Below are 23,126 nucleotides of genomic sequence, written 5' to 3'. Positions count from 1 at the left end.
GGTATGGGGAATCTTTGGTTCTCCTGATGTTGCTGATCTACAACTCCCATCATCCCTGGCCATTGGTTATGCTTGCTGGGGCTGATGTGAGTTGTAGTTCAGCAACATCTGGAGGGCCAAAGGTTCCCCATACCTGCATGAGAGCCTGGCTGCCTCTCTCAACCAGCTTGCCAAGTGGTTACAGGCTCAGTGGCCAACAATCCTATGCACACTTACCTGAACACATTGGGACGTAGCTTCTGAGTTAATGTAGAGGAGGAGAGCTGTAGGATTGTCAACCCTGCTGTGGTGTTTGGACGTTTGGAGCAGCCTTTTCCACTCGGGTGCCCTCCAGGTAAGAGAACATAAGAAGAGCCCTGCTGGACCAGGCCAAAGGTCCATTTTGTCTAGCACTCTGTTCTCACGGTGGTCAACCAGGTGCCCCAATGGAAAGTCCACAAGCAGGACCCGAGTGCAACAGTGCTCTCCCCACTTGTGATTCCCAGACTAGCAGCTGGTATTCGGAGGCGTGGCAGACTGCCTCCAACAGCATGTTTGGGGCTTCAGTTGTCATCAGCCCCAGCCAGCATGACTAATGGTTGGGGCTGATAGTCCAAGACATCTGGAGGGTGCCAGGTTGAGGAAGGATGGCCTGGAGGCTGAGCAGAGGAAAAAGTTGGCAGTGGGGAATCTGTTGGAAGCTGGAATCACTATAGCTATATTGTTTTATTCTGGGCTCACCCTACATCATTTTTTTTAAGATCCTGTTTGGCTTAAAAGAAGTGATTAGTATAAGTTACACAAATATATAAAGGTTTGGCTTGGTAAATGATTGTATCAAGAGAGAGAGAAGGCATGCTCTGAATAAAGTGGCAAAAAACTGAAGTGCTGGTTTCTAACCCTGCCCTCTAATCCCCTCCCTGTGGCCTTTTGACTATGCTTACTTGGTAGTGAGAGAAAGGTTCCTGAATGCAGGACCGGCTCAAGACATTTTGCTGCCTGAGGCCACATTCCATGTAAAGAAGCCAACTGGGTTGACAGCTGAATCTTCCTTCAGCACCGGCAACAGGATAGCGTCCTCCACTGTCTGTACCTGAAGGATGCAGGCTAATTATGGGGGGGGGGAGGTAGGCAGTGCAGGACAGGACACAGACACACTCAGCTCCATCCTACAAAAGGAGGGTACAGACAAAGGCTCAAGAGGAACAGCTGGGGAGGCTACCCTCCCTGCATTTGCCCTGAAGGCACTTGCCTCACTTTGCCTAATGGCAGGGCCAGCCCTGCCTGAATGCGCCCAACATCCACTAAGATTTGCAACCCACACATCCCCAACACTCAGCCATGAAATGTATGGGGTGACCTTGGGCCAGATGCTCTCAAGCTAACCTACCTCGCAGGGGTACTGTGAAGATAAACTGCACTATCCCTTGTAAAGTATCCTTTCACCAAGGAGAAAGGCCAGGACACAAATGTGGTAGAAGAAACAAAGGCAACAAGGATCCCCACACTCACACAATGCAGAGCAACCTCTCCCAACCCAGCACCCTCCAGTTCCTTGGGATTCCAATAAGCCCCAGCCAGCCTGGCCATTGAGCTCAATGGGGCTTACTCCCAGGAAACTGGATATAGAATTACAACTTCACCTCCATAGGAATGATTCACAGAATACAAGATGCCCCTACTTTTGCAGGCATAGTAGTACTAGTAGTAATAGTGCTACTGCTAACAGTAATCTTAGTCATTTCTTTTGAAAAGGTCCCCATGATGTGAAACCAGAGCCTTCTTGAACACCCTTTGGGGCAGCAGGTGCCCAGACGTCTTGTCTTCCCTGTTGTTGACACAGAGATGAAACTGGAGAAGGAAGTCATCCCGGCAACCTGAGCGGCTGCGGCCTCTTCGCCTTCAGCTCCCAGGCAGAGCATTGCCATTCTCTCACACACACATGCGCACACTGCAGCTCCATCCTACTTCAGTAGCATCTGGTCCTGGCTGTCACAGGATGGCTCCAGGGAAACAAAGAACAAAGAGCCCTGCTTCCCCTATGGAAAGTGCAACCCTTGCCACAGAAGCATAGGGCAGGGATGGCTAATCCCCAGCACAGGGGCCTGACCAGCTTCCCAGCCCCCTCAGTTTTCTAGTCCATCAAGAAAAAAATCTTGAAAGTAGGCATAACACTGCTGGCTGTGGGGGAAGGTTTCAAAGCTCTCTGCACAAACCAGGACACCTCCTCCTTGGTCATCAGATTGTTCAACTGACAAGCAGGGATGGGGTGATAAACCCTTGATTTGTGTATCTTGTATGCGTGTGCATGCATTCCATGTGTGTCGTTGCCACATCCATTATGGCCCCTAGAGAACTGGCCAAGGGTTAACAGATTTGATGCATTGTAAAGTATTCCTGAAAGGTGAATGCAGACATAAGAGTGGAAAACGTTTGAAAGTCAACATTTCAGGTTAAAACTGCAAAACTCTGACCAAACTTCAGACTGATGCAACATTTCAGCTTGACCCCTTCACCACCTCAAAATGTGTGTTTATTCACAAAGGGACATTGTGAACGACATTATACTGAGTCAGACCATTGGTCCATTGAGCTCAGGATTGCTGACAATGACCAGCAGTGGCTCTCCAGAGTTTCAGACTGGCTTCTTGTTTTACACCCTAGCACTAACTGGAGATGCCAGAGATCGAAGCTGGGACCTTTTGCATGTAAAACGTACTCTACTAAGACCCTTCTCCTTTTACATCTCAGCTGCATTAAAATAAGCACTCACAGCCAGATTTGCATGTTTATTCACAGAAGTCAGTTCCATAACTTAAATGGTGCTTACTCCCTAGTAAGTGTGCTTAGGATTGCAGCCTTATTGGGGAGGAAGCCCAGCTTCCAAGCAAACATGCAGAGGTGCTGCACTAACACACAAATTGTTTTCCTGGACCAGACTGAAGGTCCCTTTAGCCCACCCTTCTCCCATCCTGATGCTCTCCAGATGTTTTGGACTACAACTTCATCAGATCTAGTCAGTTGATGGGAACTGTTGTCCAGCCTGTGTGCAGGACACCAGGGTGGGGACAGCTGACTCTAACCCATCATTCTGTTCCCAGTAGTGGCCAGCTGGACACCTCTGAGAAGTGCTCAAGGAGGGCATGGAAGTGATTGCCAACATATGGTAATAGTTGTTCAGTGCTTCTGTAAATGTAAGTTTCATTTAGCCACCATAGTAGGTCAGCTCTATTGGAGGGATGCCTCCTGTTGCTTTGGTACAACCATAACTCCAGCTATGGATACCACCTACGCATAGTACAGGTTACACCCTTGAAGAGATGAAGACAAAGAAAGAGGAACAGAGAGAGTGAAACAGGTTGGGCAGCATTCATATCATGCTCAGCTGGAGGTGGTGTAATGGCTGGCAACAGCCCCATGTATCCTATCAGGAGCCGGAGCAATCAGATTTAACGCTCCCAGCTTTAAATTTAACCCAGTGGGTCAGATGAGTCACCTCTTATTCTTAGAAGATGAATCAAAGTGAAGGGGGAAAGCATTTGGCTCAAGGGTGGGGCATGAGGAAGTAAACACTCAAGGGCCCAGATCCAAACAGGGCAGAATCTCCAAATGGATAACAAGTACTTGCCTTCAAACATCTCTTGATCATGTGAAAGGAAGTAGAGTCCAAGCAAACCAAGGCCTTCAGCTCACAAGGTCAACAACAAAACAAAAAAGAAATGCAGAAGATGAAGCAGACTTGTTCTCTACTACTCCAGAGATCAGGACTAAAACTGATCAGTGGAAAGTGCAAGGAGAGCAGATTTTGGCTACACGCTTAGAGAAATTTCCCAACAGTTCAACAATAGAAGAGACTGTCTTGAGAGACTTTGAGTTCTGTTTTGCTGGAGGTATTTAACCTATCTATCATGGATACTGCAGTTGCATCCTGCAATGCAGATCATATACTGAGCAGTGGGGTGGGCTAGATAATCCCACAAAACCCTACCAAGTCTATGATCAATGAGACAAAGGAAAATCCTTGCTGGTTCCCTACTCCAGTATTATGCTTCAAACAGCAGCTACCTGAAGACCGCTGGAAGATCACAAGCAGGACATGAAAGCAGTAGTTATGCCCCATTTGCCTCCAGCATCTAATAAGCAGAGGCATGTGGATTTCCTGTGTTCAGATTTCCTGGCTGCTATCAGTGGATGTATCCTCCACAGGTCTATCTAGCCCTTAACAACAACAAAGTGCTTCCTAAAGTTGTGGCTGTCTGTCACTGCCACATTTTGTAGTAGTGAGTTTTCTTAAGCAAAGTTCACATGCTGTGGAATGGTACTTTCTTTTTGTTTGGGCTGATCCTGCCACAGAGCACCTTTGATGGGCAACCCCGAGTTGTAATTTTACAAAAGAGGGAGTAAGATGTTTTGCTGAGTAACCTTGCTGCTTTGACACAGCCAGAGTGTGGAGGAAGGACACAGCACCAGGCTGCAATGCAAACCAAAAGATCCGAGAGTTGTTTCTCTGTTTGTGAGACAAAGATAGTAACTGCATGGTTCATGCTGGCATCTGAAGTTGAGGAGAAAGCCTGATTGGCCTGACCAGGCTAAAAAAAAAAAAATTATAATCAGGAAGGGGGGCAGAACAGGAGGTTTCATTCTGACCTGCTAGAGTTTAGCTGTCTTCTTTTTCTTCAGCAATGTGGGTGCTCCAGAGTGGAGTGTACAAATCTCCAGCTAATCCGCCGGCCAGTGCTGAATGGTGCGGATGGGGGAACAGGGATAATGAAATGCCTGACATCACTGTTCCAGAGAGTTCAGCCTGGGCCTGGCCTGGCACCAGGGAGCATATAAAGCCTTGGCTCTCGACTGGCTGGAGTACACTACTGCTGCCACCGTCTCCTCCGGGACCAACCCAGATGGATATCACCGTTCACCACCCCTTCTTCCGCAGACCCCTGTTATCCAACCTGTTGCCAAGCCGCATCTTCAACCAGACTTTTGGGGAGCACCTTCTGGAGTCTGAACTGCTCCCCGGTTCCTCAGTTCTCAGCTCTTTCCTTTTGAGACCCTCCATTCTAAGGAACCCCAGCTGGCTGGAGAGCCTATTCTCAGAGGTAATATATTTTCTCTTGCTAAGCCTCCTCTAGTTCTCAAGCAGCCCTTGAACAAGGTGGAGGAACACCTGTCACCTTCACAGGTCCTGCCCTTTAGCCACTAATTTATTTGCTGCATTTTTATATGTTTAAAGATACAAATCAGAGATATTAGCATTAAAACGGGGACAGAAAATGCAAGACAAAGTCAACATAAAGACTCACCAGGGCAAAGTAAATCATTTTCTCCCCTTAACACCCCCCACAACGAAAATCTGTTGTTTTCTCCAATGAGACTAAGAATACCTTTGAGACTGGAATGAATCATTTGTGAACATAACTCAGACAGGAAAGACAGCAAAAAAGGGCCAGCTTTAGATCTAAAAGTAGACTTAATTTATATGATAAACACTGACAGTGCAAACATCAGGGTTAAGAATGGAAAGTTCTCCTGTGCAGACCCTAACATGAGCTGCGCAAGAGTATTCATTTCTGTCTATGGGGGTCACAAAGAAGTTCCTGGTGGATTGTGACCATGACCTCTGAAATACAGGGTCAAACAGGTTTTCAAAGGGAGTAAGTTTCAGAGCCTGTGGGGCTACCACCGAGAATACATCCTCCCCCAGTATGGTAGTGACAAGGGCAGGATGTCTGTGAATGACTACTAACATGTGTTGTTATGTGTCTTCAAGTCGATTAAGACTTATGGCGACTCTATGAATCAGCAACCCCCAATAGCATCTGTTGTAAACTACCCTGTTCAGATCTTGTACATTCAGGTCTGTGGTTTCCTTTATGGAATCAATCCATCTTGTTTGGCCTTCCTCTTTTTCTACTCCCTTCTGTTTTTCCCAGCATTGTTGCCTTTTCTAGTGAATCATGTCTTCGCATGATGTGTCCAAAGTATGATAACCTCAATTTCATCATTTTAGCTTCTAATGATAGTTCTGGTTTAATTTGTTCTAACGCATCTTGTTTGCGGTCCATGTTATGTGCAAAGCTCTCCTCCAACACATTTCAAATGAGTTTATTTTTCTCTTATCCCCTTTTTTCACTGTCCAACTGTCACATCCATACATAGAGATCGGGAATACCATGGTCTGGAATGATCCTGACTTTAGTGTTCAGTGATCCATCTTGCATTTGAGGACCTTTTCTAGTTCTCTCATAGCTGCCCTCGCCAGTCCTAGCCTTCTTCTGATTTCTTGACTATTGTCTCCACTTTGGTTAATGACTGTGCCAAGGTATTGATAGAGGAAACTGTCTGCAGTTAAGAAGTGCTCACTAGTGAAGCAAACTGCTTCAGGAGATGATGGGCATTCCTTCACTGGAGACACTTAAGCAGAGGCTGGATGGCCTTCTGTCAGGGATGCTGTATCTGCATCTTGAATTGCAAACCCTGTACTGAACAGTGGGATGGACCGGATGACTTCCAAGGTCCTTCTCAACTCTATGGAATGATGAAGTTCAAGAATGGTTCGATTTGTCATGCTGCATTTTTATGGCTGTAGGTTGACATTATATTACTGCAGTTATTCATTCCACACTGTTTTTGCATCGTACTGTTCATTATGACACTGGTGGTCCCTGGACCACAGTTTGGGAACCCCTGCTGTAGACGTTGCTCTACAACCATCATTACTAGTATTTATTTATGTCCCACCTTCCCTCCAAAGAGCTCAAGGCAGCATACATAGCTCTCCCCATCTCATCCTCACAATAACCCTGTGAGGTAGGTTAGGCTAAGACACAGTGACTGGCCCGGTGAGCTTCATGGCAGAGCAGGGATTTTAAATGCTTAAATAGCAGAGCAAGCTATTCATAGCGGAGTCATCGTCTCCCACTGTTTATATCTCCTCAGCCATTATCTTGTCTAATCCCCTTTTAAAGCAACCAAAGCTATTTACAAACTGTCTTGTGGGAGTGAGTTCCATATGTTAATTATGCACCACATGAAGGAGTCTTTTGTCTGTCCTGGATCTACCACCAATCAGTGTTTTGAGAAAAAATTGCCTCTATTCCCATGCATAATTTTAGAAACCTCTTAGCTTTCTCACCCTACCCCAACGGTAGCCAAACCTACTCAGTTCTGCCTGCCTCCCCAAATGACAAGTAGACTTTAAAAAAAACCACTCATGCACATCAATGGGAGCTTTCTTCTAAGCACAATTGCCATGTGGGGAAGGCTTAGAAAAAAGATTTTATTTAACATCGAATTTTCTTCCTGAATTTTCCTAAACCTAATTGCTGTCGGGATGGGGTGGTGAGAAAGAGGGAGAGGAAGAGAGAAGGGTAGAGAGAAAGGGGGGAGAAAGGTGGTGTGCTGCACTGCCAGTTCTGGCCCCTCCCAACCCTGGTAGGCAGCCCCCAAGAGATTTCCCATGATGGAAAGCAGCCCGCAACATTAAAAAAAAGGTCTCCATCCACAATCTACAACATGCTACCATGGAAGCAGCACGAAGGGTCGCCTTTCATTTTTGGAACATGGTATAGCAAATCAGGTACATTCGATCGTAAAGCTACAGGCAGGGGCCCTTGCCTAATTACGGTTCTAAGTATTCCATCTTAGTAAACATTAAATATTATAACTGCCCCAACCAGACTCCTTTGTTTGCAGATGCGACTGGATAAGGACAAGTTCTCTGTAAGCCTAGATGTGAAGCATTTCTCGCCTGAAGAGCTGAAAGTCAAGGTTCTGGGAGACACGATTGAAGTTCATGGGAAACACGAGGAGCGCCAGGTTGGTCTGGCCTTGGCAGGGTGATGGCTGGCCCATTCTAAACAAGGGAGGCCCCAAGGAAGGAGATGTTAACAATGCCGTGTTACCTGCCACAGGGAGGAACCTCAAAGGGACTTCCATGGGCAGAGGAAATAGGAAGGGCCTCTCGCTCACTGGTTCTTTCAGTTTAAACCTGAGGAGGCCGGGGCTGATCCACAGCAAAGGACCATTGGCCCACCTAACTCAGTACTGCCTGCAATGATTGGCAGCAGCTCTCCCAGATCTCAGGCAGAGGTCTCTCCTCAACCTGTTAACTGATATTCTTAAACTGAAGGGCCTGGGGATCTGCTGGATGCAAAGCATGTGTCTTAACACTGAACTGTAAACTTTCTAATAGTTCACAGCCAGATGTATTTGGTGATGCATTTCTTTCCCACACCCCTTCTCCCTCTCCTTCGAAAAGGATGAACATGGCTTCATCACCAGGGAGTTCCATAGGAAGTACAGGATCCCAGCTGACGTGGATCCCCTCTCCATCACCTCCTCCCTCTCTTCGGATGGTGTCCTGACAGTGAATGGACCAAGGAAAGCCACGGAAGTCCCAGAGCGCACCATCCCCATTGCCAGGGAGGGGAAATCTGACCTACTTGCAGGGCAAAGAAAGTAGACGGCTCTTCGAGACCCACCCTTTTACACCTAAGAAAGCCTTTCCATTGGGCGCAAACAGCAGGGGGTCACTGGCTGGCTGTTCTTATTTATTTGTTCTAAGCAAAGTAGCTTGTTTACTAGCAAATAAACCAATGAATAAGCATCTGCTTGCTTCTTCCCTCGGTCTTTGGTGCAGGCTTAGTTCGAGACAGGGCTCAGCTCTAGAGCGTGTGAATTCATGATAAAAGAAAATGGTTCTGAGCACAGGCAGTTCCTTTCTGCTACTGCTGGGCAACCACATTGCTGGGGAGAAAACAGCAGCACTAAGCTCTTCTGTCCTTGGCTATGCAGCTGAACAAATGTGATGGCCAGCAAAGAAAAATGTCAGGCGGAGCTTCACAGAATGTAACGGGGAAAGGACAGTAACCAGAACTGACACACAGAGATACAGCAAGTCACAAGAACGACGGAGAATCTCCTTCTCACTCTGGCGCACTCTTTTATTTTCAGACCTGGTCTGTGAGCTGCTGCGGCAGCCTAGCTTTTAGGAAGGTGGATGGGGAAGGGAGGGGGCAACTGGGTCACATCAGCAGGGCCTTCCAAGCCACCTGGCTTGTCCCAAAGCTGACGAGAGCCCCACTCTAGTCCTATTGCTTCAGCTGAAGCCCTTCTGGTTCCTTGGGCTTTCCGTCAACCAACAAGTGGGCTCCCCTGCTCTGTGGAGGCTCGTAATCTATCATGTAGCATGACCGAGCTGTTGGCTTGATTGGAGGAGGCTCCAGCTCTGGCTGGTGTCCAGGGAACCAATGAGGTTCTCGCGTAACTCCTAAGAGCAGAGAGAGGACAAGGCTGAGGAGCTCAAAGGCAGGCAACCAGCAGGGTTGTTGCAAGCTGGCAAAGCAGAACACACACACTGCACTGAACAGACTCCACATTAGCCAAAGGCAGTCCTAGCTTCTGCCAATCTAAAAAGGGAGCTGAACTCCTGAGATGGCACATTAGAAAAGTCAAATGGGATAAGCTGCTTCATCACAAGTACATTACAGGAGGTTCTGCAGCTGAATCCAGGGGTTTCTATAAGTACAGTTGTTAATCTTTCCAGTTTGCAACTCCAGCACATGGAATCTTGCATCTGTCCCAAATCTAGATTCTTGACACTATTGGGGTTGTATTTGCTGCTTTTAAAATCATGGGGTATCTCTATCTTTTTACAACATTGTAACCTGCTCTGGGACTTTGTGGTGAAGGGCAGGCAAGAAATCTAATAAATAATAATGATAATGCCTCAACACATACCACTTTCTTATTGGGAACAGTTCCAAAGGATAGTTGCCCTCTTTGTGGGTGATTGGGTTGGCACCATTCACTCATGCATCCAGACTGCCTGCACATCTGTGTGTACATCACTGGAGTTCTTCCTGTCCCTATAGGCCCCTTTGCTGAGGTGTATCCTGAGCTCACTGACTCTTTACCTGTGACATTTCTTTACTTAACTTAGCTCTAACCTGCCCTTTGGCCCGTCAAGGCACTCCAGAGCATACACCATCACTTTCTGTATACCTCTGATTTGAATTAATCTGCTAGGAATATATGATCCAGTGCTGGGGGCAACCCATAAACGATGTGCCTGCATTCCAGTTTCATGCACCTACTTCTTGTACTGTGAGGCGTTTCCTTGGAGTAGTCCGACGAGTAGGTGGACTCAAAGTAGTGTGCATACTGAAAGGAAAAACCCAGATTGAGTGCACATTTAACTAAGAAACTATAAGAAGATCCCTGCTAGATCAGTCCAAAAGTCCATCTAGTCTAGCATCTTGATTCCCACAGTGACTAACCAGACATTTCTTGGGAGTGCACAAACAGTGCATGAAGGCAACTGCCCTCTCGTTCATGTTTCCCAGCAACAGGCAGAGGTCTCTGACAGTGGAGGGGGAACATGGCCATCATGGTTAGCAGTCATTGACAACCTTATCCTCTTCCATGGAATTGTCTAATCCCCTTTTGAAACTATCCAAGTTGGTGGTCATCACCGCCTCCTGTGGGAGCGAGTTCCGTAGTTTAACTATGTGTAGTGTGAAGAAGGACTTCCTTCTGTCTTTCCAGAGTCTCCTAACATTCAGCTTCATCTGATGACCCCATCATAATGACCCTGGTATTATGAGACAAGGAGAAAAACGCCTCTACCCACTTTTTCCATGCCACACATAATTTCATACACCTCTATCGTGCATAATTTTATACACCCCCTTTACTCACCTTTTTTCTAAACAAAAAAATAATGAAGAACCTTTGCTAGGAAGAGTCTTCTCAGCAGAACATCTCCATACATACACCGCCTTGGCTGAGCTCAGCAGAAGGTTGGGTATAATCAGGGACATGGGGAGAGGGACCATTACGTGACTAATACTGCAACCGTATGCATGTTGATTCAGAAGAAAGTTCTGCTGTATACAGTGGGGCTCTTTCCTAGGAAGGAGTGCATAGGACTGCAGCCAAAGAAAATAAACTGGCAACTCCACAGAGGGAAAGTAAGCAAGGACAACAGCACACAGAGAAACACTAGCTACTATTACATTTGTGTACTGTGCTTCCTCCATAGAGCTTTGAGCAAGAGCCATGGGTTCCTAGACAACATCTGTTACTCATCCCCCCCACAGATATGTGCCTCGTTTCAAAGGCAAAATACAATAGAACAATTATTTTATTCCTATATGAATTACATTTGTATCCCACCTGTCCTACAATATGGAGAATATAGATGATCCCTCCCCGCTTTTTATCCTCATAGCAACACAGAGATAGATTAGGTTGAAAGGGAATGCCTGATCCCAGGGCCCAGTGAGCACCACTGCTGAGTAAGAAAATGAACCAGTCCTTCCTAGTCCAAATATCTTATCTCTATACTTGCTCTCTCAAGGCGTGGCTTGTATTCAGCGCATTATAAAGGAATTGAACATTTAGGGTGTCATACAATGCTAGTCCTATTCAGAGTAGACCCACTGACATTAATAGACATGACTAACTTAGGTTCATTAATTTCAGCAGGTCTGCTTTGAGTAGGACTTAGCTAAATACAACCCAGAGTGTTAGAGGAGGGGTGGGGAACCTTTGGTCTTCCTGGATGTGGCTGACCTACAGCTCCCATCAACCCTGCTGGCCATTCTGGCTGGTGCTGATGAGGACTGGAGTCCAAGGACACCTCGAGGGCTGCAGGTTAGCTGAACCTGCTGTAGAGGATCAAGTATTTCACTTTATGCTGCAAACTAACGAACAGGGTGGTGGAAAGACGGCACTCTGACCTGGGAAGGGAGAGGCTTGGGCTGCAGCATTTTCCGAATGTCGTAGCGGTCTTCAACCCAGTTCCCCAAGAGGGTTTTGTTGGCATAAGAGTCCTCGTTGGTGGTGCATCGCCAGCCATACTGGAAGAATTTGGAAGTGCTGTTCCAATCTGTCCACACTTCTCCATGGCCATTGGCCCGTAATAAGCAGCCATGATGAGGGTTAAAGAAGCAAGACAGGGACATGGCCTAGGAAGAGACAGAAAAGAAAACTGGCAACAGCTCTGATTAAAAAAAGCACAGCTACAGTACAAACGTATCTAATAACTGTCACGTCTTCTCTCATGTTTGTCTACCAGTACTACTGCTATTTAGCATTTATTTAATGCCATTAAGGTCACATCCACACCAAACATTTAAAGCACATGACTTTCCCCCAAAAGCCCTGGGAATGGTTGTTTGCTGTGGGTGTGACCTAATATGGTACTAGTTCCTCTACTAGACTACACTTCTTGCGACCTAATCTTAAACTTGTGTACTTCAAAAGAAGTATTCCTTAAAACTCACTATTCAATGGGACTTACTTCCTCGTAAGTATACTTTGGACTGTTGCCCAAGAATAACTATTTTTACATTTTACATTTTAGAAAGTAACTTCACATTGCTTTAAAATTTCTATTTCAGCCTTATACTTCTTCAGTTTTTACACCCAAATCAGTCTGACCTCCTGACACTGGAGAGTGATATTAACTGGTGTTGAAAGATTGAATTTAACCAAAGTACACCAGGATGGCTTCATCATATGGGTAGATCGTACAGATGGACTGGGCTGAAATGTGGAACCTGAGTTAGCAGACAAATACCTCTGATCCAGAACTACTAGTAGTAGTTGTATATGAACTATCAGACTCATCCATATCCCACATTTTCTTGCTAATTTGTCCTGATCTTAACTGGAATTTTGTCTCCTGATCTCAAACACAATGGACAACCTCAATGGAGTGGAGGTCTAGGCTGCAGCAGATGTTAATAGTGCCAAAGGCTTTGGCAGCTCTGACAAAACAAGAGGGTGGGAGGAACTAGGGCAGGCAACCAGAAAAACATTACTTTTGTTTGTGATGCGATTTCCTGATCATCAGCTAAGGGCTGATGTCACTGGCCCCAGACCATCCACGGAGTGAGAGACCTTTATCCAAAAATTGGTATGACTACACCTCACCAAGGCACTCAAGCACTAAGCTATGGCTGCAATCCTATGCAGACTCACTAGTGAGAAAGCCCTAATGAATTAAGTAGCATTTACTTCTGAATAACATTCATAGGGTTGCACTGCATAATGGCATACAGACAGAAATGCTACCAAATGTTTGAAGCAGCCACTTCAACTGTGTACTAAAGAGATTTGATATGTGGACTAACCTACCTAAGAGAGTTGCTGCAAGGATAAAATGAGGGAGAGAGTTAGAGAACCAGGTGTGCCACCTTGAGCTTCTTAAGGGGAGAGTGACATTCAAAAATAATAATAAATACATGAAAGAGTCTAGCTTTCTGTTTCCAACATCAGTCAGCTGAATACCCGCGGAAAACTTGCAGTCTGGGGTAAAAGGGAGTTGGCCGACCAATGCAGCTTGTTCCCAGCACCTGCTTCCCTGGCCTCTCCATGCTTACTGGGAGAGGAGCGATCACACTTTCTCTCTCTCTCTCTCCCTCCAAGACCCCCTCCCAATCTTCCAGTCACATTCCCTGTGGGTCTGTGGATTGTAAAGAAGTCATTTTTAAATAATTCCCCCCCGAAGCTTTCTTGCTCCCTGTTAGCCATCCTGACCTCAATGACAATGTCAAAAGAAACAGAAAGATTAAAAAGAGAAGATGGTAGCCTGCCTCTAGACATGGAGGCTCCATTTCAGCTCTCATCCCTCAAGATGGGCTCCTTCGAGGAGGAAAGGCAGTATATAAATAAATACATAAATAATAAATGCGGCTTCTCTACTCAACTCCCTTTCATCAGGCCGCCCCGCCCCACAAACACCAGCCTCGCTCATTATTAATTATTATTATTATTAATTATTAAGGAGGAGTCCTTGACCTACCTAACCCCGCCCCGCGCCGCCCTTCCCTCGGCCTCAGAGGAGTCCGGTCGCGTCCCTCCCGGGACAGAAGCCTTAGCCCACCGGAGGAGAAAGAAGGGAGGAAGAGGCGAAGGGGGGGGGAAGGATGGGAAGCCGTTTCTATGGCAACCTCCCAAGCAGCGCGCGCCGGAAGCGAAGTCCGCTCGCTGGCGGAAGTGACGCGACAAGGCCGCGACGCCGGCTTCTATGGCGGAACGAGAAAAGGTGCGTTCTCGGGGATGGTGTAGGAAAAACCGAAGGCTTAAAAATAACCCGGGGCCGGGAAGGAAATACCTCTTAACTCTTTTACTTATATACCTCCCTACCTCATGCTCTCTGCCCAGGTGTGTGTGCGCCTTAAAAACAGGAGGGGCGTGGCTAAACCGATGCCACGCGCCCTCTGCTCTTTTTAAAAAAATCTCATATATTTCCTTTATGCTCTGCCTGTGCGTGAAGGGGGTCAAGGCGGTGTACGTGGTTCTCTCTCTCCCCTCCCCCCATTTTGTTCTCACAGCTTCCCTTCGAGGAATTATGGGAATTGCAGTCTAGCTGTGGGCTCATGCTGAGGAAGGGCAGGATATAAATAAAACAATAAATAAATAAACAAGCATCTGGAGAGCGCCAGGCTGGACTAAATATAGACCAAGGTCCCACTAGTGAGTGCCGTGGCTTGAGGGGATTTGAACCTGCATCTCCCTCTGCCCTAGTAGTCCTAGTCTGGCATACTGGCCACCGACCACTACATCATCCTGGCTGAGCGTGTTTCAAGGAGAGGGATGTACTGGCCTGTACTCCTCAACTGTTACAGAGCCAGAAGGCCTTGCTTTTTAAAACTTTCTTACAGTTTTACAGTATTCTTCATACTTTTATATAAAAAACCTGCCACAACTGTATAGAGTATTTGAGGTGTTAGGAGGGGAAAGGAAGGGGGCTACGTGAACCAGAAGTAGAGAAGGCATTAAATCAACATAATGAATGGAAGTATAGACCACTGGCTGCTGTCTGTATCGCACCTTGGCTTTGCCCCCAGTTCCTCCACTGCTCTGCTTCCTTTCACCATACATAAGAATTTTTGAGCATGTATTTGTGTATTTTAAGGTCAAATGAGTATACTTGTTAGTTTGCTTGTGAATTCCTTGATTTTTTTGGCAAGGCCAGAGGATTTTGTATACTGCTGTTCTATGAGCCATTGTGGCCTGATTGATATTATTAGCAAGTGCTGCCTTTGCAGACCTCTTGTAATTTATGACAACACTAGATGTCTTTGAAACCAGCCTGACCCCTTAAATTTCTCTTCACTTAAGGCTTTGCTGTTATGAGGCCTCTGCATCATCAACCCCGTCTCCTCCTGGTTGGAGAAGGAAACTTTTCCTTCTCTGCCAGTTTGTGTGAAATGAGGGGCTGTGAGACTCACATCGTTGCTACCTGCTATGAGAGTGAAGATACTGTTTCTAGACAAGCTCTTGCCAAATCCAATGTACAATATCTGAAGGACAGAGGTAAGAAGAAAAAACTTGCTTGCTGCATAACGTCTAGTTGCTGTTTTTGGAGAACTGTTTCCTCTAGGGCAAATTGGCTTGTTGTGACTCTGTTGATGGGGTTACTGGGATGCAGTGGGATAAACAGGGTTTCTGGAATCCTGCCTAGACCTGTAAAGCTACCAAATAAGTAACTGCAGCTTCAACTGTCCTCGCTACTCTCTTCATCAAGCTGGATTTGTCCCACAGCAGGTGAGATGGAAGAGGCTGGATAAAGAAACTAGGGAAAGGAACAGTATGCGGCAGCTACATTGTCACAATATCTGATTAGTGATAAACATATCTTCTGGAACTTAGAATGAAAAGCCATCATGAATCCAGATTTGATGTATATGCTTTCCAACTTTAGAAGTCACCTTCCCAGTCAAATAGGACACCTCTACATGAGGTCTGGACCAAACAATTTTAAGGAGTGAATTCAGCCAGCTCACCATAAAAAAAGGTTTTATTCCATCTATTTACATACAAACCTATTTACAAGTTCTTAATTCCAGTACAAAAGCTGAAAACAAAAACAAGATATTAAAAGCTGTAGGATCCTGTTGATCCCAGTTTTCTTATTGGGATTTTTCTGAAGAAGTTATGCTATCACGCTAACAACTCCTCAAGAAAAAAATTGTCTGTCCCGTTCTTACCTAGTGAGCCCCAGCATGTCTCCTGACTTCACTCACAGTTCTCCCTCCTTTGTCCTCCACCCACTTACTTTGATCAACATTAGATCCCTTCTGTTCTGGGAACACATGTAATTCATTGTCTTTTTCTCAATACTTTGGCTTGTGTACAACAAAATTATTGAATATGTGAAATGACTTTTGTGAGCACAGTGGGACTTCCCCTCCCGCCTCCCATCACGTGCTCTCCAGATCTGCTCTAGAGGTTCCCCCAACCTTCAGGAGCAGATTTGGGGGTGTTGCAAGGGAAAGAGACGGAGGGAGGGGAAGTTGTGTTGGACTTGTGGAAGTTGTTTTGCTTGGACAATGACTTAATTGGATTCATCCCCTTCACAACAAAGGTAACTTCCCAAAGCATTTAAGTAAAACAAATAATCATGGCTCCATCATGCACCTTATTTATATTACATCAGGGCCAATGTGTTTATCAACCTTCAAATACATAGAAGATGCTAGACATGGTCATGTCAATTGCCAATTGTTCATAGGGAATTCTAAAATAGGAAGTACTGACAACTGGCCTATGTGTCAGTCAGTAAGTATCAGTCACAGCATTTTCATCTCCATCCTTGGCACATTTAGAGATCTATAAAGGATCTCGCTGTAGTCTAGCAACCTTACACATGGCTTGCAATTCCCCATCGCACGTTGCTTGACTTGCTTCTTGACTCATTTGAAGCTATTTATTGTATCTGCTGTGTACTTGTGGGCACAACAATCTGGATTGTGAGAGTTCATTTTTTTAGAGATTGATGTAGGGAAGAATTTGTCTTGGTGCTTGGAACTGTGACGTGTAGGATGGGGATAGACACAGCTTCAGGCCTAATGAATCTATAGTTCTACTTTCAGTTGTTACCTTTGCTGCACTGGGAATACCTTGACAGACTTTGTACTATCAATTTTTTGATAAAAGACTCTGTGCTTGTCAAGGGCTCATTAAAGTGTGTCATGCATGAAGATAACTTCCCAGTATCTTAAGTTGTCCATCCTTTGTTTCTTTTAACATTCCAGGTGCTGAAATTCTCTTTTGTGTTGACTGCACAAAACTAAAGGAGCACTTTTTGCCAGATGACTGGGATTTTGATTGCATTTATTTCAACTTCCCCCATTGTGGGAGAAAAGCTGGAGTGAAAAAGAACAGGGAGCTTCTTGCCAAGTTTTTCTGTAGGTGAGGACAAAATGAAATACAGCTGTGTACTCCTTTCTCTCAGCAGGAAGGGGGGGCATTAATTTCAGTTGCTGTTAACCACCTTGCACCAAAACCTGTCCTCAAAATAAGATCTATATAAACGTGAACCAGCTAAGTCTAAAATTTTCTGGCTTTATACAGGCAGCCACGTTTAGTCAGTGTGTTTTATTTTGAATGCCATACATAAATATTTGCTGTAGTTGGCAGTTCTGTGCCATGGGGTAGCGTGGTAGCAGCTGTTCTATATGGGTAAGGGGAATGCGACTGAGGGTTTTAGTACAAGAAGTGATGGGCAGAGAACCAAGAATTCTTCCTCTGAGTTGCTACCCATTTTTGCAAGTTTTCCAGCAGACCTCTCAGATATTGGGGAAGGGAGGGGGGGAGCTGTAAAAATCCACATTTGGAGCAGCATTGCCAAGTTCTGTTGAGAAAATATAGGCACTACATGTCCTTTCTTTGCAATCTTTTGATGACATTTTAATATTTCTTTTGCTGAAAAATTCTTTTCATACCTAGCCAAACGGCATAACTAGTTAGCTATAGAACCCACTCTTCCTCCTGAAGTGTAACTTTCACTTTCCTTCCCCTGAAATATCAGTAAAAGCAAGACAGTCCAGGGACCCCTTCAAAATGGCTCATGAAACCAGCTGCATGAAGCACAGAAGAATGCTACCCATCATTTGTCTGTTCCTGTTCCAGCTGTGCAGAGGTCCTGGCAGAGAAAGGAGAGGTCCATGTGGCACTTTGCAGAGGGCAGGGTGGTACCCCTGCAGACCAGCCAGTGAGGGAATGGCACAACAGCTGGCAAGTAGCTGCTATGGCAGCAGAGGCAGGATTTATCTTGAGCGACGTTCATCCATTTAACATCGGGGATGCTCGTGGATATAAATGTACAGGTTACAGGTAAGTGTGGTACAGCACAGCAGACGGTGGCGTTCCAGATGCCACTGTGAGTGTTGCCATAGTAACCACTATATTAGCATATGCTCCTACTTCTTAAGGGGCCTCCTGTGTTGAAGAAATGCCGTGCATGTTCTGTATGCTGCAGAAACCCATAGTCTTCTATCAGCTACTTGGGCAGGATGAGATTCCTGCTATTTAAGCTTCTTTTGCCTCCAGCTGTAGTGCTATACTTTATACCAGCTTCCCCAACATGGTGCCCTCTAGATATTTTGGACTATATCTTCCATTAGCCCCAACTATTGACTGTGCTTGTTGGGGTAATGGGAGTTGTAGTCCAAAATATGCGAGGACCCCCTGGGTGGGAAAGGCTGCTTTTTACCTATTTTTGGATGTAAAGACTTTATCAGGTAAGTTGATTGAGATCCAGTCAGTTCCCTCTGTCTCCAGTTAAGTTCTACGAAGATGTTGGGGAAAACAGTCAGCACTCCATAGTGACTGCCCATGACTTCCTTCCAGAATCCCATCCTGTGCTTTCAGCCAGTCTAGCATTTAATTCCCAGGGTTCTAAATCTCATTAGTTTATTGTTAATTACGTAACTCAGCATAATCTGTTTGGTTTTATGCTTGTGCTAATAAAAATTGTAAATTGGTTTGTCTGTAAACATTCTTGTCTTGTTTGTTTGCAGGAGTCAGGATAAATCCTTCCATGTAGAAGGAGCTTTGAATCACGTATTCACACAGAGTGTGCCTTTTCCATATTCCAAGTCTGTGATCTGTCAAACAGAACTGGAAGGAAAGTTGGTTTACTTCCTTGTTCCAGAGATATTTCTAGATAAGATTAACAGGTATGTAATTGAGTTGCCAAATCCTATGAATTTTTCCATGCACAACATAGCCATGCAATTGATGACTGTGATCTTAAGGAGAAAATTCCAAAGGCACCCTATTTGTGAGTAGCAGTCCTCCCAAATGTTTACTTGGATGCAAGTTTTGTTAACTTGACTTGTATTTCCTTCCAAGTAGTTATGGTTGGCATTACAATCTAATCTTAATCTAAAGTTTGTAATTTATAAAATATAGTGTGGTTTAATGGATTTGTGCTGGATTCAAACCCTGGGAAAGACTGCACTCAAATGCGTTGTAACTGAACTATTCAGGGCATGATATCCTGCTGTTATAGCTGGAAAGGGGCTGTAGCTGTCAAAAGACACATAGTCCAGTCTGTCTTCAGTTATCTGGAAGATGTATTTGCTGAGAAATGGGAATGACAATGAATTTGCTAAGGTTATAGCACTTTTGCACATTTTAGAGGTGCATGAACAACATGCTGTTTAAAATATAAAATCTGATTTTAATCACTTGGCTAAGAATGTTGCGTTCTCTTGTATTTTTTCTGTTTTTAATTAGGGGTTTCTTGGATGTGAATTCAGAGCATCCTGTAAGAACAATAAATGAAAAACTCATTGATGAGCTTGGCAAGTCTTTCCCAGTTCAAAAGGTGAACTATTCTCTTTCCTTGGTGTTTCAAGACCGCCACAACTCTCCTTCCCCTCTGGATCCCTTTTGGGTTGTTCCTGCTGCCAACAGCAACCCAGACCCCAAGTCTGTGGTTAACAAATCTGCAAGGGATACAGAGGCCTTTGCCTTCCCTTCTGGCTTTCCTGGCTGTGATGGTTCAGATGAGGAAGACAACGTGATCAGCTGGGAAAGAAATTGGGTCTTTGGACAGTATTATCTCAGACCTTCTCTTCTAGTTTCTCTTCACAGAATGGCACAAAACACAGAGCTTCCTCTGGGGACTTTCCTGGTCCTCAGTGGGCTGGCCTTTCCGAAATGCAAACTCTCTGCTTATGCTCTGCCTGTTTTTCATGAGACCGTCTTTATCCATGTGGTTAATAAGGGCTCAGAAGACACGTGTACCCAGCTCCTTGCAGAAAACCTTACAAGTGCTTTAAGTACTTTGCTCCAGCCTTCAGGTTTCAGGTTTCAAGACAGTACAGCAGAGAAGTCAGAAACACAGCTGAACACCTTTGTGACTCCTGAACCTCAGCTTCTTAAGACAAAGTATTTTATCACTGTGACCCCAGATGCTTCTGACCCAGATCCAAAGGAGCTTTGTGTAGGGACAGTAAGTACAGCTTTGTGGCAGCCAACAAACATCAACCGAGAAATTGTTTGTGCTTCGCTGAACCTTGACCTTCTGGCCATGCATTCATGTGGAATCTTTGACTGGCGCATGCTCTGGACTTCCGACGAGCGTTTCCTGAATCAGTTTGCGGCGGGGCGCTTAGGCCCTTTCAAGAGCTTTTCGCTCTACCCACCCACCTACGTGCACGACATCAGTTTCTGGGTTCCAGAACCAGAAAGATTTAACGAAGCCCAGCTTCACACCATTGCTAGGTGTGTCTCTTGTGAATCGGTTGTGTCTGTCCAACTGCTTGACAGCTTTCAGCACCCAGGCACAGCACAAACCAGCCTCTGCTACAGGGTCACTTACCAGTCTTGTGACAAAGCACTCAGTCGCCAGCAGGTGGCAGCAATGCAGGAGAAGCTTAGGAAAGAAATACAGCGTTGTCTGCATGTGACTCTTAGGTAGTTCTTCATCCTCTCTCTGCAGACAGGTTTGGCCCGAATCCCTAATTCAGATTACTGTGAGGAGAAGTCTGGATATTACCAGTGCTTTTTTGGTAAAAAATGAAGCGCCAGTATTCATACAATGATTAAAGTACCACAAAGTGGCACGGGCAGCCAAAAAAGCCACTGCTCCATACCATTGAGTACTGTCACAAAAGAAGCCCTGGACATTAAAATTGGCTGGGTAACTGGTGACACATTTAACAGTGTGTGTTATAAGCAGGTCAGCCATAAGCCTTTCATAAAGGCTAGGTGGGGTTCAAAGTGGCGCACATGACACTTTCCCCCCATTCTGCTATTTAAGGCAATAAACTTTATAAACCTTGTTTTATCTTTTGTCACTCTTAGTTGGGTTCTCCTTTTTAGAGGAGGCTCTTAGTTGCAGGCTGCTGTGATTGCATCTAGCTCCCACTTCAGAAGCTAAGAGAGCCTCAGCCAGTCAGGAAACAAAAACAGGCTATATGGACCATTTTATTTAGTCCCATCTGCTCTTTAATAACGCTTACATTTCATGGCATTATTGGAAGGCTGGAGCTGTAAACTGCAAGGTGCACATGCTGAAGCTGTCCAGTTTGGCTGCTGAAGGAATAACATTTCTGAGTGGAGTTCTGGCACAGTCTTTAGGAAAAACCATGGAAAAGTCTTTCAGACAAGCTCATGGCAATGCACACGGTTCACTTCTTTTCTCCCTCACAGCAACCCTGTAAGGTTGGTTATGCTAAGAGAGGGTCACTGACCCAAGCTCACTCAGCAGGGCTTGTGGCTGAGCAGGGACTTGAACTTGGGTCTCCTGTGTCAGAATCCAAAGTCCAGTTTCTGTGCAGGCACGTCATACAGCGGGGGGGGGGACTTTTTGAGCTCAGGGGCCACTTTCCCTTCTGTGCAACCTTCCAGGGGCCACGTACCAGTAGTGGATAGGGCCAGAGGCAAAAGCAGGCAGAGAAACAAAATGTGAATTTTGCCTTTGTGCTGTAGGCTAGTTCTACAGACATTTGCTTCCCCACCCCTCAATCCAGGCAAGCAAAAATTAATATTGGTGTTCAAGGACATGCTCTAACCAGGCAAAAATGAGGGTGCAAAGCTGGTGAGGGGTGTGGCTTGGGAGGGGGTGTGGCCTGTGGAGAGTCCCAGGGGCCAGATAGAGAAGCCTGGAGGGCTGTATTTGGCCCTCAGGCTCTCCATACCTGTCTTACAAGTTCAGCAATCTCGGCAACACCCACACCTGCAGGTGTGAAACACATAGGGAATGAGTGACGAAATGCAAATATATTTATAGTCTCAGGCATTGCAAAGACCCAAATCAGCAAGTGCTGTGTCTTATTTTTAGATAGGATTATGGCAGTTGTTACTAGGGCTAAAATGAGAGGCTGTTACAGAATCCTGGGCCTTTTGAGTCTGCTAAGCTTCAGCTGGTCCAGCCATAGCTTAAAGAAGAAAGGGCTACGATTTTGCTCTGATGCCAGCCAGTCCTTGACTAATCCAATCAGTTTGGATGCGCCCAGGTCTTATTTAAAGCCTATTCAATAGCTTCTGTACTGAGCAACACTGCTTCACACTTTGCAGACTTGTGTGCACAATCATGTCCTTGGTGAATTCAAGATGCACATTCAGTGATATTTATCACTAAGGCTGCAACGCTAAAAAGAACTATGCCCAAGCAAGCAGGCACAGGCTAGGACTGCACTGCACAGCTGCAGTTTAAGTCCTATGCCAGACTAAACTCTATTCAATTCAGACAGGCTTCCAACAGGATGATGCAGTTTCCAATGCTTGAAAAAACATGTAAAAACATACATGGAGCACATGGAGACTGTGATGTCCTTCCCTGGTTCTCCCTGTCAGGTTCCCACCTGCTTGTGGCTACTGCCTTTCACTAGGCACCACCAGGGACACCACCAGTCCGGACCGTCCTTTATATGGTTTCTCACTCCGCTCTAGCACAGATCTCACTAGATCCCCCTGCTAGGCACCACCACCAGTCACGTCCTATAACCAATACTCCCAGAGACTGCCTGAGTCTCTCTCTAGCTGGTTACATTTGTGACTGCGTGCTTATGCTGTTCCCAACCCCCTTGTATCTTTATAGATAACGCATACAACTCTGGGTTGCTCTGGATACTTGAATTGTTATTATTCCTCCCTTCACCGCTGCCACCATTAGATACTGTTTCTGTTCAGCCTTGGTAATTACCTTGCCCTCCCTTCTGGTCTGTATATCCCACAGCCAAGGATCAGGCCTTTGGTAAACCAAATAAGTATTTATTAAATATCAGAAATAACAAGATTAGTTTTAGAATGTTTCACAAGCGTATGGTTTCATCTATTCCTGTTTTGTACTTGACTTATTATTAATCAGAACTCCAACTCCCTCTTTCTCCACA

The 23,126-nt window shown here is 45.5% G+C and overlaps 3 protein-coding genes across 6 annotated transcripts; 2 read left to right on the top strand and 1 right to left on the bottom strand.

Moving 5' to 3' along the window:
* Positions 1–4,607: 4,607 nt before the first annotated feature.
* Positions 4,608–8,587, top strand: CRYAB (crystallin alpha B). The gene is made up of 3 exons (XM_061593560.1): positions 4,608–5,078; positions 7,675–7,797; positions 8,240–8,587. The coding sequence occupies exons 1-3, from the start codon at positions 4,662–4,664 to the stop codon at positions 8,441–8,443; spliced, it is 744 nt and encodes a 247-aa protein (XP_061449544.1). The 5' UTR covers positions 4,608–4,661; the 3' UTR covers positions 8,444–8,587.
* Positions 8,588–8,898: 311 nt separating this feature from the next.
* CFAP68 (cilia and flagella associated protein 68) lies at positions 8,899–14,214 on the bottom strand. Of its 2 annotated transcripts, none has more exons than XM_061593562.1 (4): positions 14,137–14,214; positions 11,724–11,951; positions 10,077–10,143; positions 8,899–9,250 (listed from the first exon to the last, which is right to left on the bottom strand). In XM_061593562.1, the coding sequence occupies exons 2-4, from the start codon at positions 11,946–11,948 to the stop codon at positions 9,072–9,074; spliced, it is 471 nt and encodes a 156-aa protein (XP_061449546.1). In that variant the 5' UTR covers positions 11,949–11,951; positions 14,137–14,214; the 3' UTR covers positions 8,899–9,071. The 2 variants fall into 2 exon arrangements, with proteins under 2 accessions (XP_061449546.1, XP_061449545.1); XM_061593561.1 differs by lacking the exon at positions 14,137–14,214 and adding an exon at positions 13,793–14,083.
* Positions 13,894–21,827, top strand: FDXACB1 (ferredoxin-fold anticodon binding domain containing 1). 3 transcript variants are annotated; one of them, XM_061593554.1, is made up of 6 exons: positions 13,894–14,035; positions 15,115–15,309; positions 17,031–17,187; positions 17,908–18,111; positions 18,798–18,956; positions 19,519–21,827. In XM_061593554.1, exons 1-6 carry the CDS (start codon positions 13,933–13,935, stop codon positions 20,705–20,707), a joined length of 2,007 nt encoding a protein of 668 aa, XP_061449538.1. In that variant the 5' UTR covers positions 13,894–13,932; the 3' UTR covers positions 20,708–21,827. The 3 variants fall into 3 exon arrangements, with proteins under 3 accessions (XP_061449538.1, XP_061449540.1, XP_061449541.1); XM_061593556.1 differs by having other exon boundaries at positions 14,017–14,154; positions 19,519–21,826; XM_061593557.1 differs by lacking the exon at positions 13,894–14,035 and adding an exon at positions 14,269–14,280 and having other exon boundaries at positions 19,519–21,826.
* The last annotated feature ends 1,299 nt before the right edge of the window (positions 21,828–23,126 follow it).

This window comes from Rhineura floridana, chromosome 12 (assembly GCF_030035675.1).
Source record: "Rhineura floridana isolate rRhiFlo1 chromosome 12, rRhiFlo1.hap2, whole genome shotgun sequence".
Lineage (NCBI taxonomy): Eukaryota > Metazoa > Chordata > Lepidosauria > Squamata > Rhineuridae > Rhineura > Rhineura floridana.
This window is presented reverse-complemented; position numbering and strand designations above follow the sequence as displayed.

What these genes read in the sequence shown, in the direction of transcription:
- CRYAB (XM_061593560.1), top strand. Translation starts at nt 4,662, where the DNA reads ATGTGGGTGCTCCAGAGTGGAGTGTACAAATCTCCAGCTAATCCGCCG. An exon ending in TGGAGAGCCTATTCTCAGAG is followed by an intron (nt 5,079 to 7,674) that starts GTAATATATTTT and finishes CTTTGTTTGCAG; the next exon opens with ATGCGACTGGATAAGGACAA. An exon ending in GGAAACACGAGGAGCGCCAG is followed by an intron (nt 7,798 to 8,239) that starts GTTGGTCTGGCC and finishes TCCTTCGAAAAG; the next exon opens with GATGAACATGGCTTCATCAC.
- CFAP68 (XM_061593562.1), bottom strand. Translation starts at nt 11,948, where the DNA reads ATGTCCCTGTCTTGCTTCTTTAACCCTCATCATGGCTGCTTATTACGG. An exon ending in CCAAGCCTCTCCCTTCCCAG is followed by an intron (nt 10,144 to 11,723) that starts GTCAGAGTGCCG and finishes TTTTCCTTTCAG; the next exon opens with TATGCACACTACTTTGAGTC. An exon ending in AACGCCTCACAGTACAAGAA is followed by an intron (nt 9,251 to 10,076) that starts GTAGGTGCATGA and finishes CTCTGCTCTTAG; the next exon opens with GAGTTACGCGAGAACCTCAT.
- FDXACB1 (XM_061593554.1), top strand. Translation starts at nt 13,933, where the DNA reads ATGGCAACCTCCCAAGCAGCGCGCGCCGGAAGCGAAGTCCGCTCGCTG. An exon ending in CTTGCCAAGTTTTTCTGTAG is followed by an intron (nt 17,188 to 17,907) that starts GTGAGGACAAAA and finishes TTCCTGTTCCAG; the next exon opens with CTGTGCAGAGGTCCTGGCAG. An exon ending in TTTCTAGATAAGATTAACAG is followed by an intron (nt 18,957 to 19,518) that starts GTATGTAATTGA and finishes GTTTTTAATTAG; the next exon opens with GGGTTTCTTGGATGTGAATT.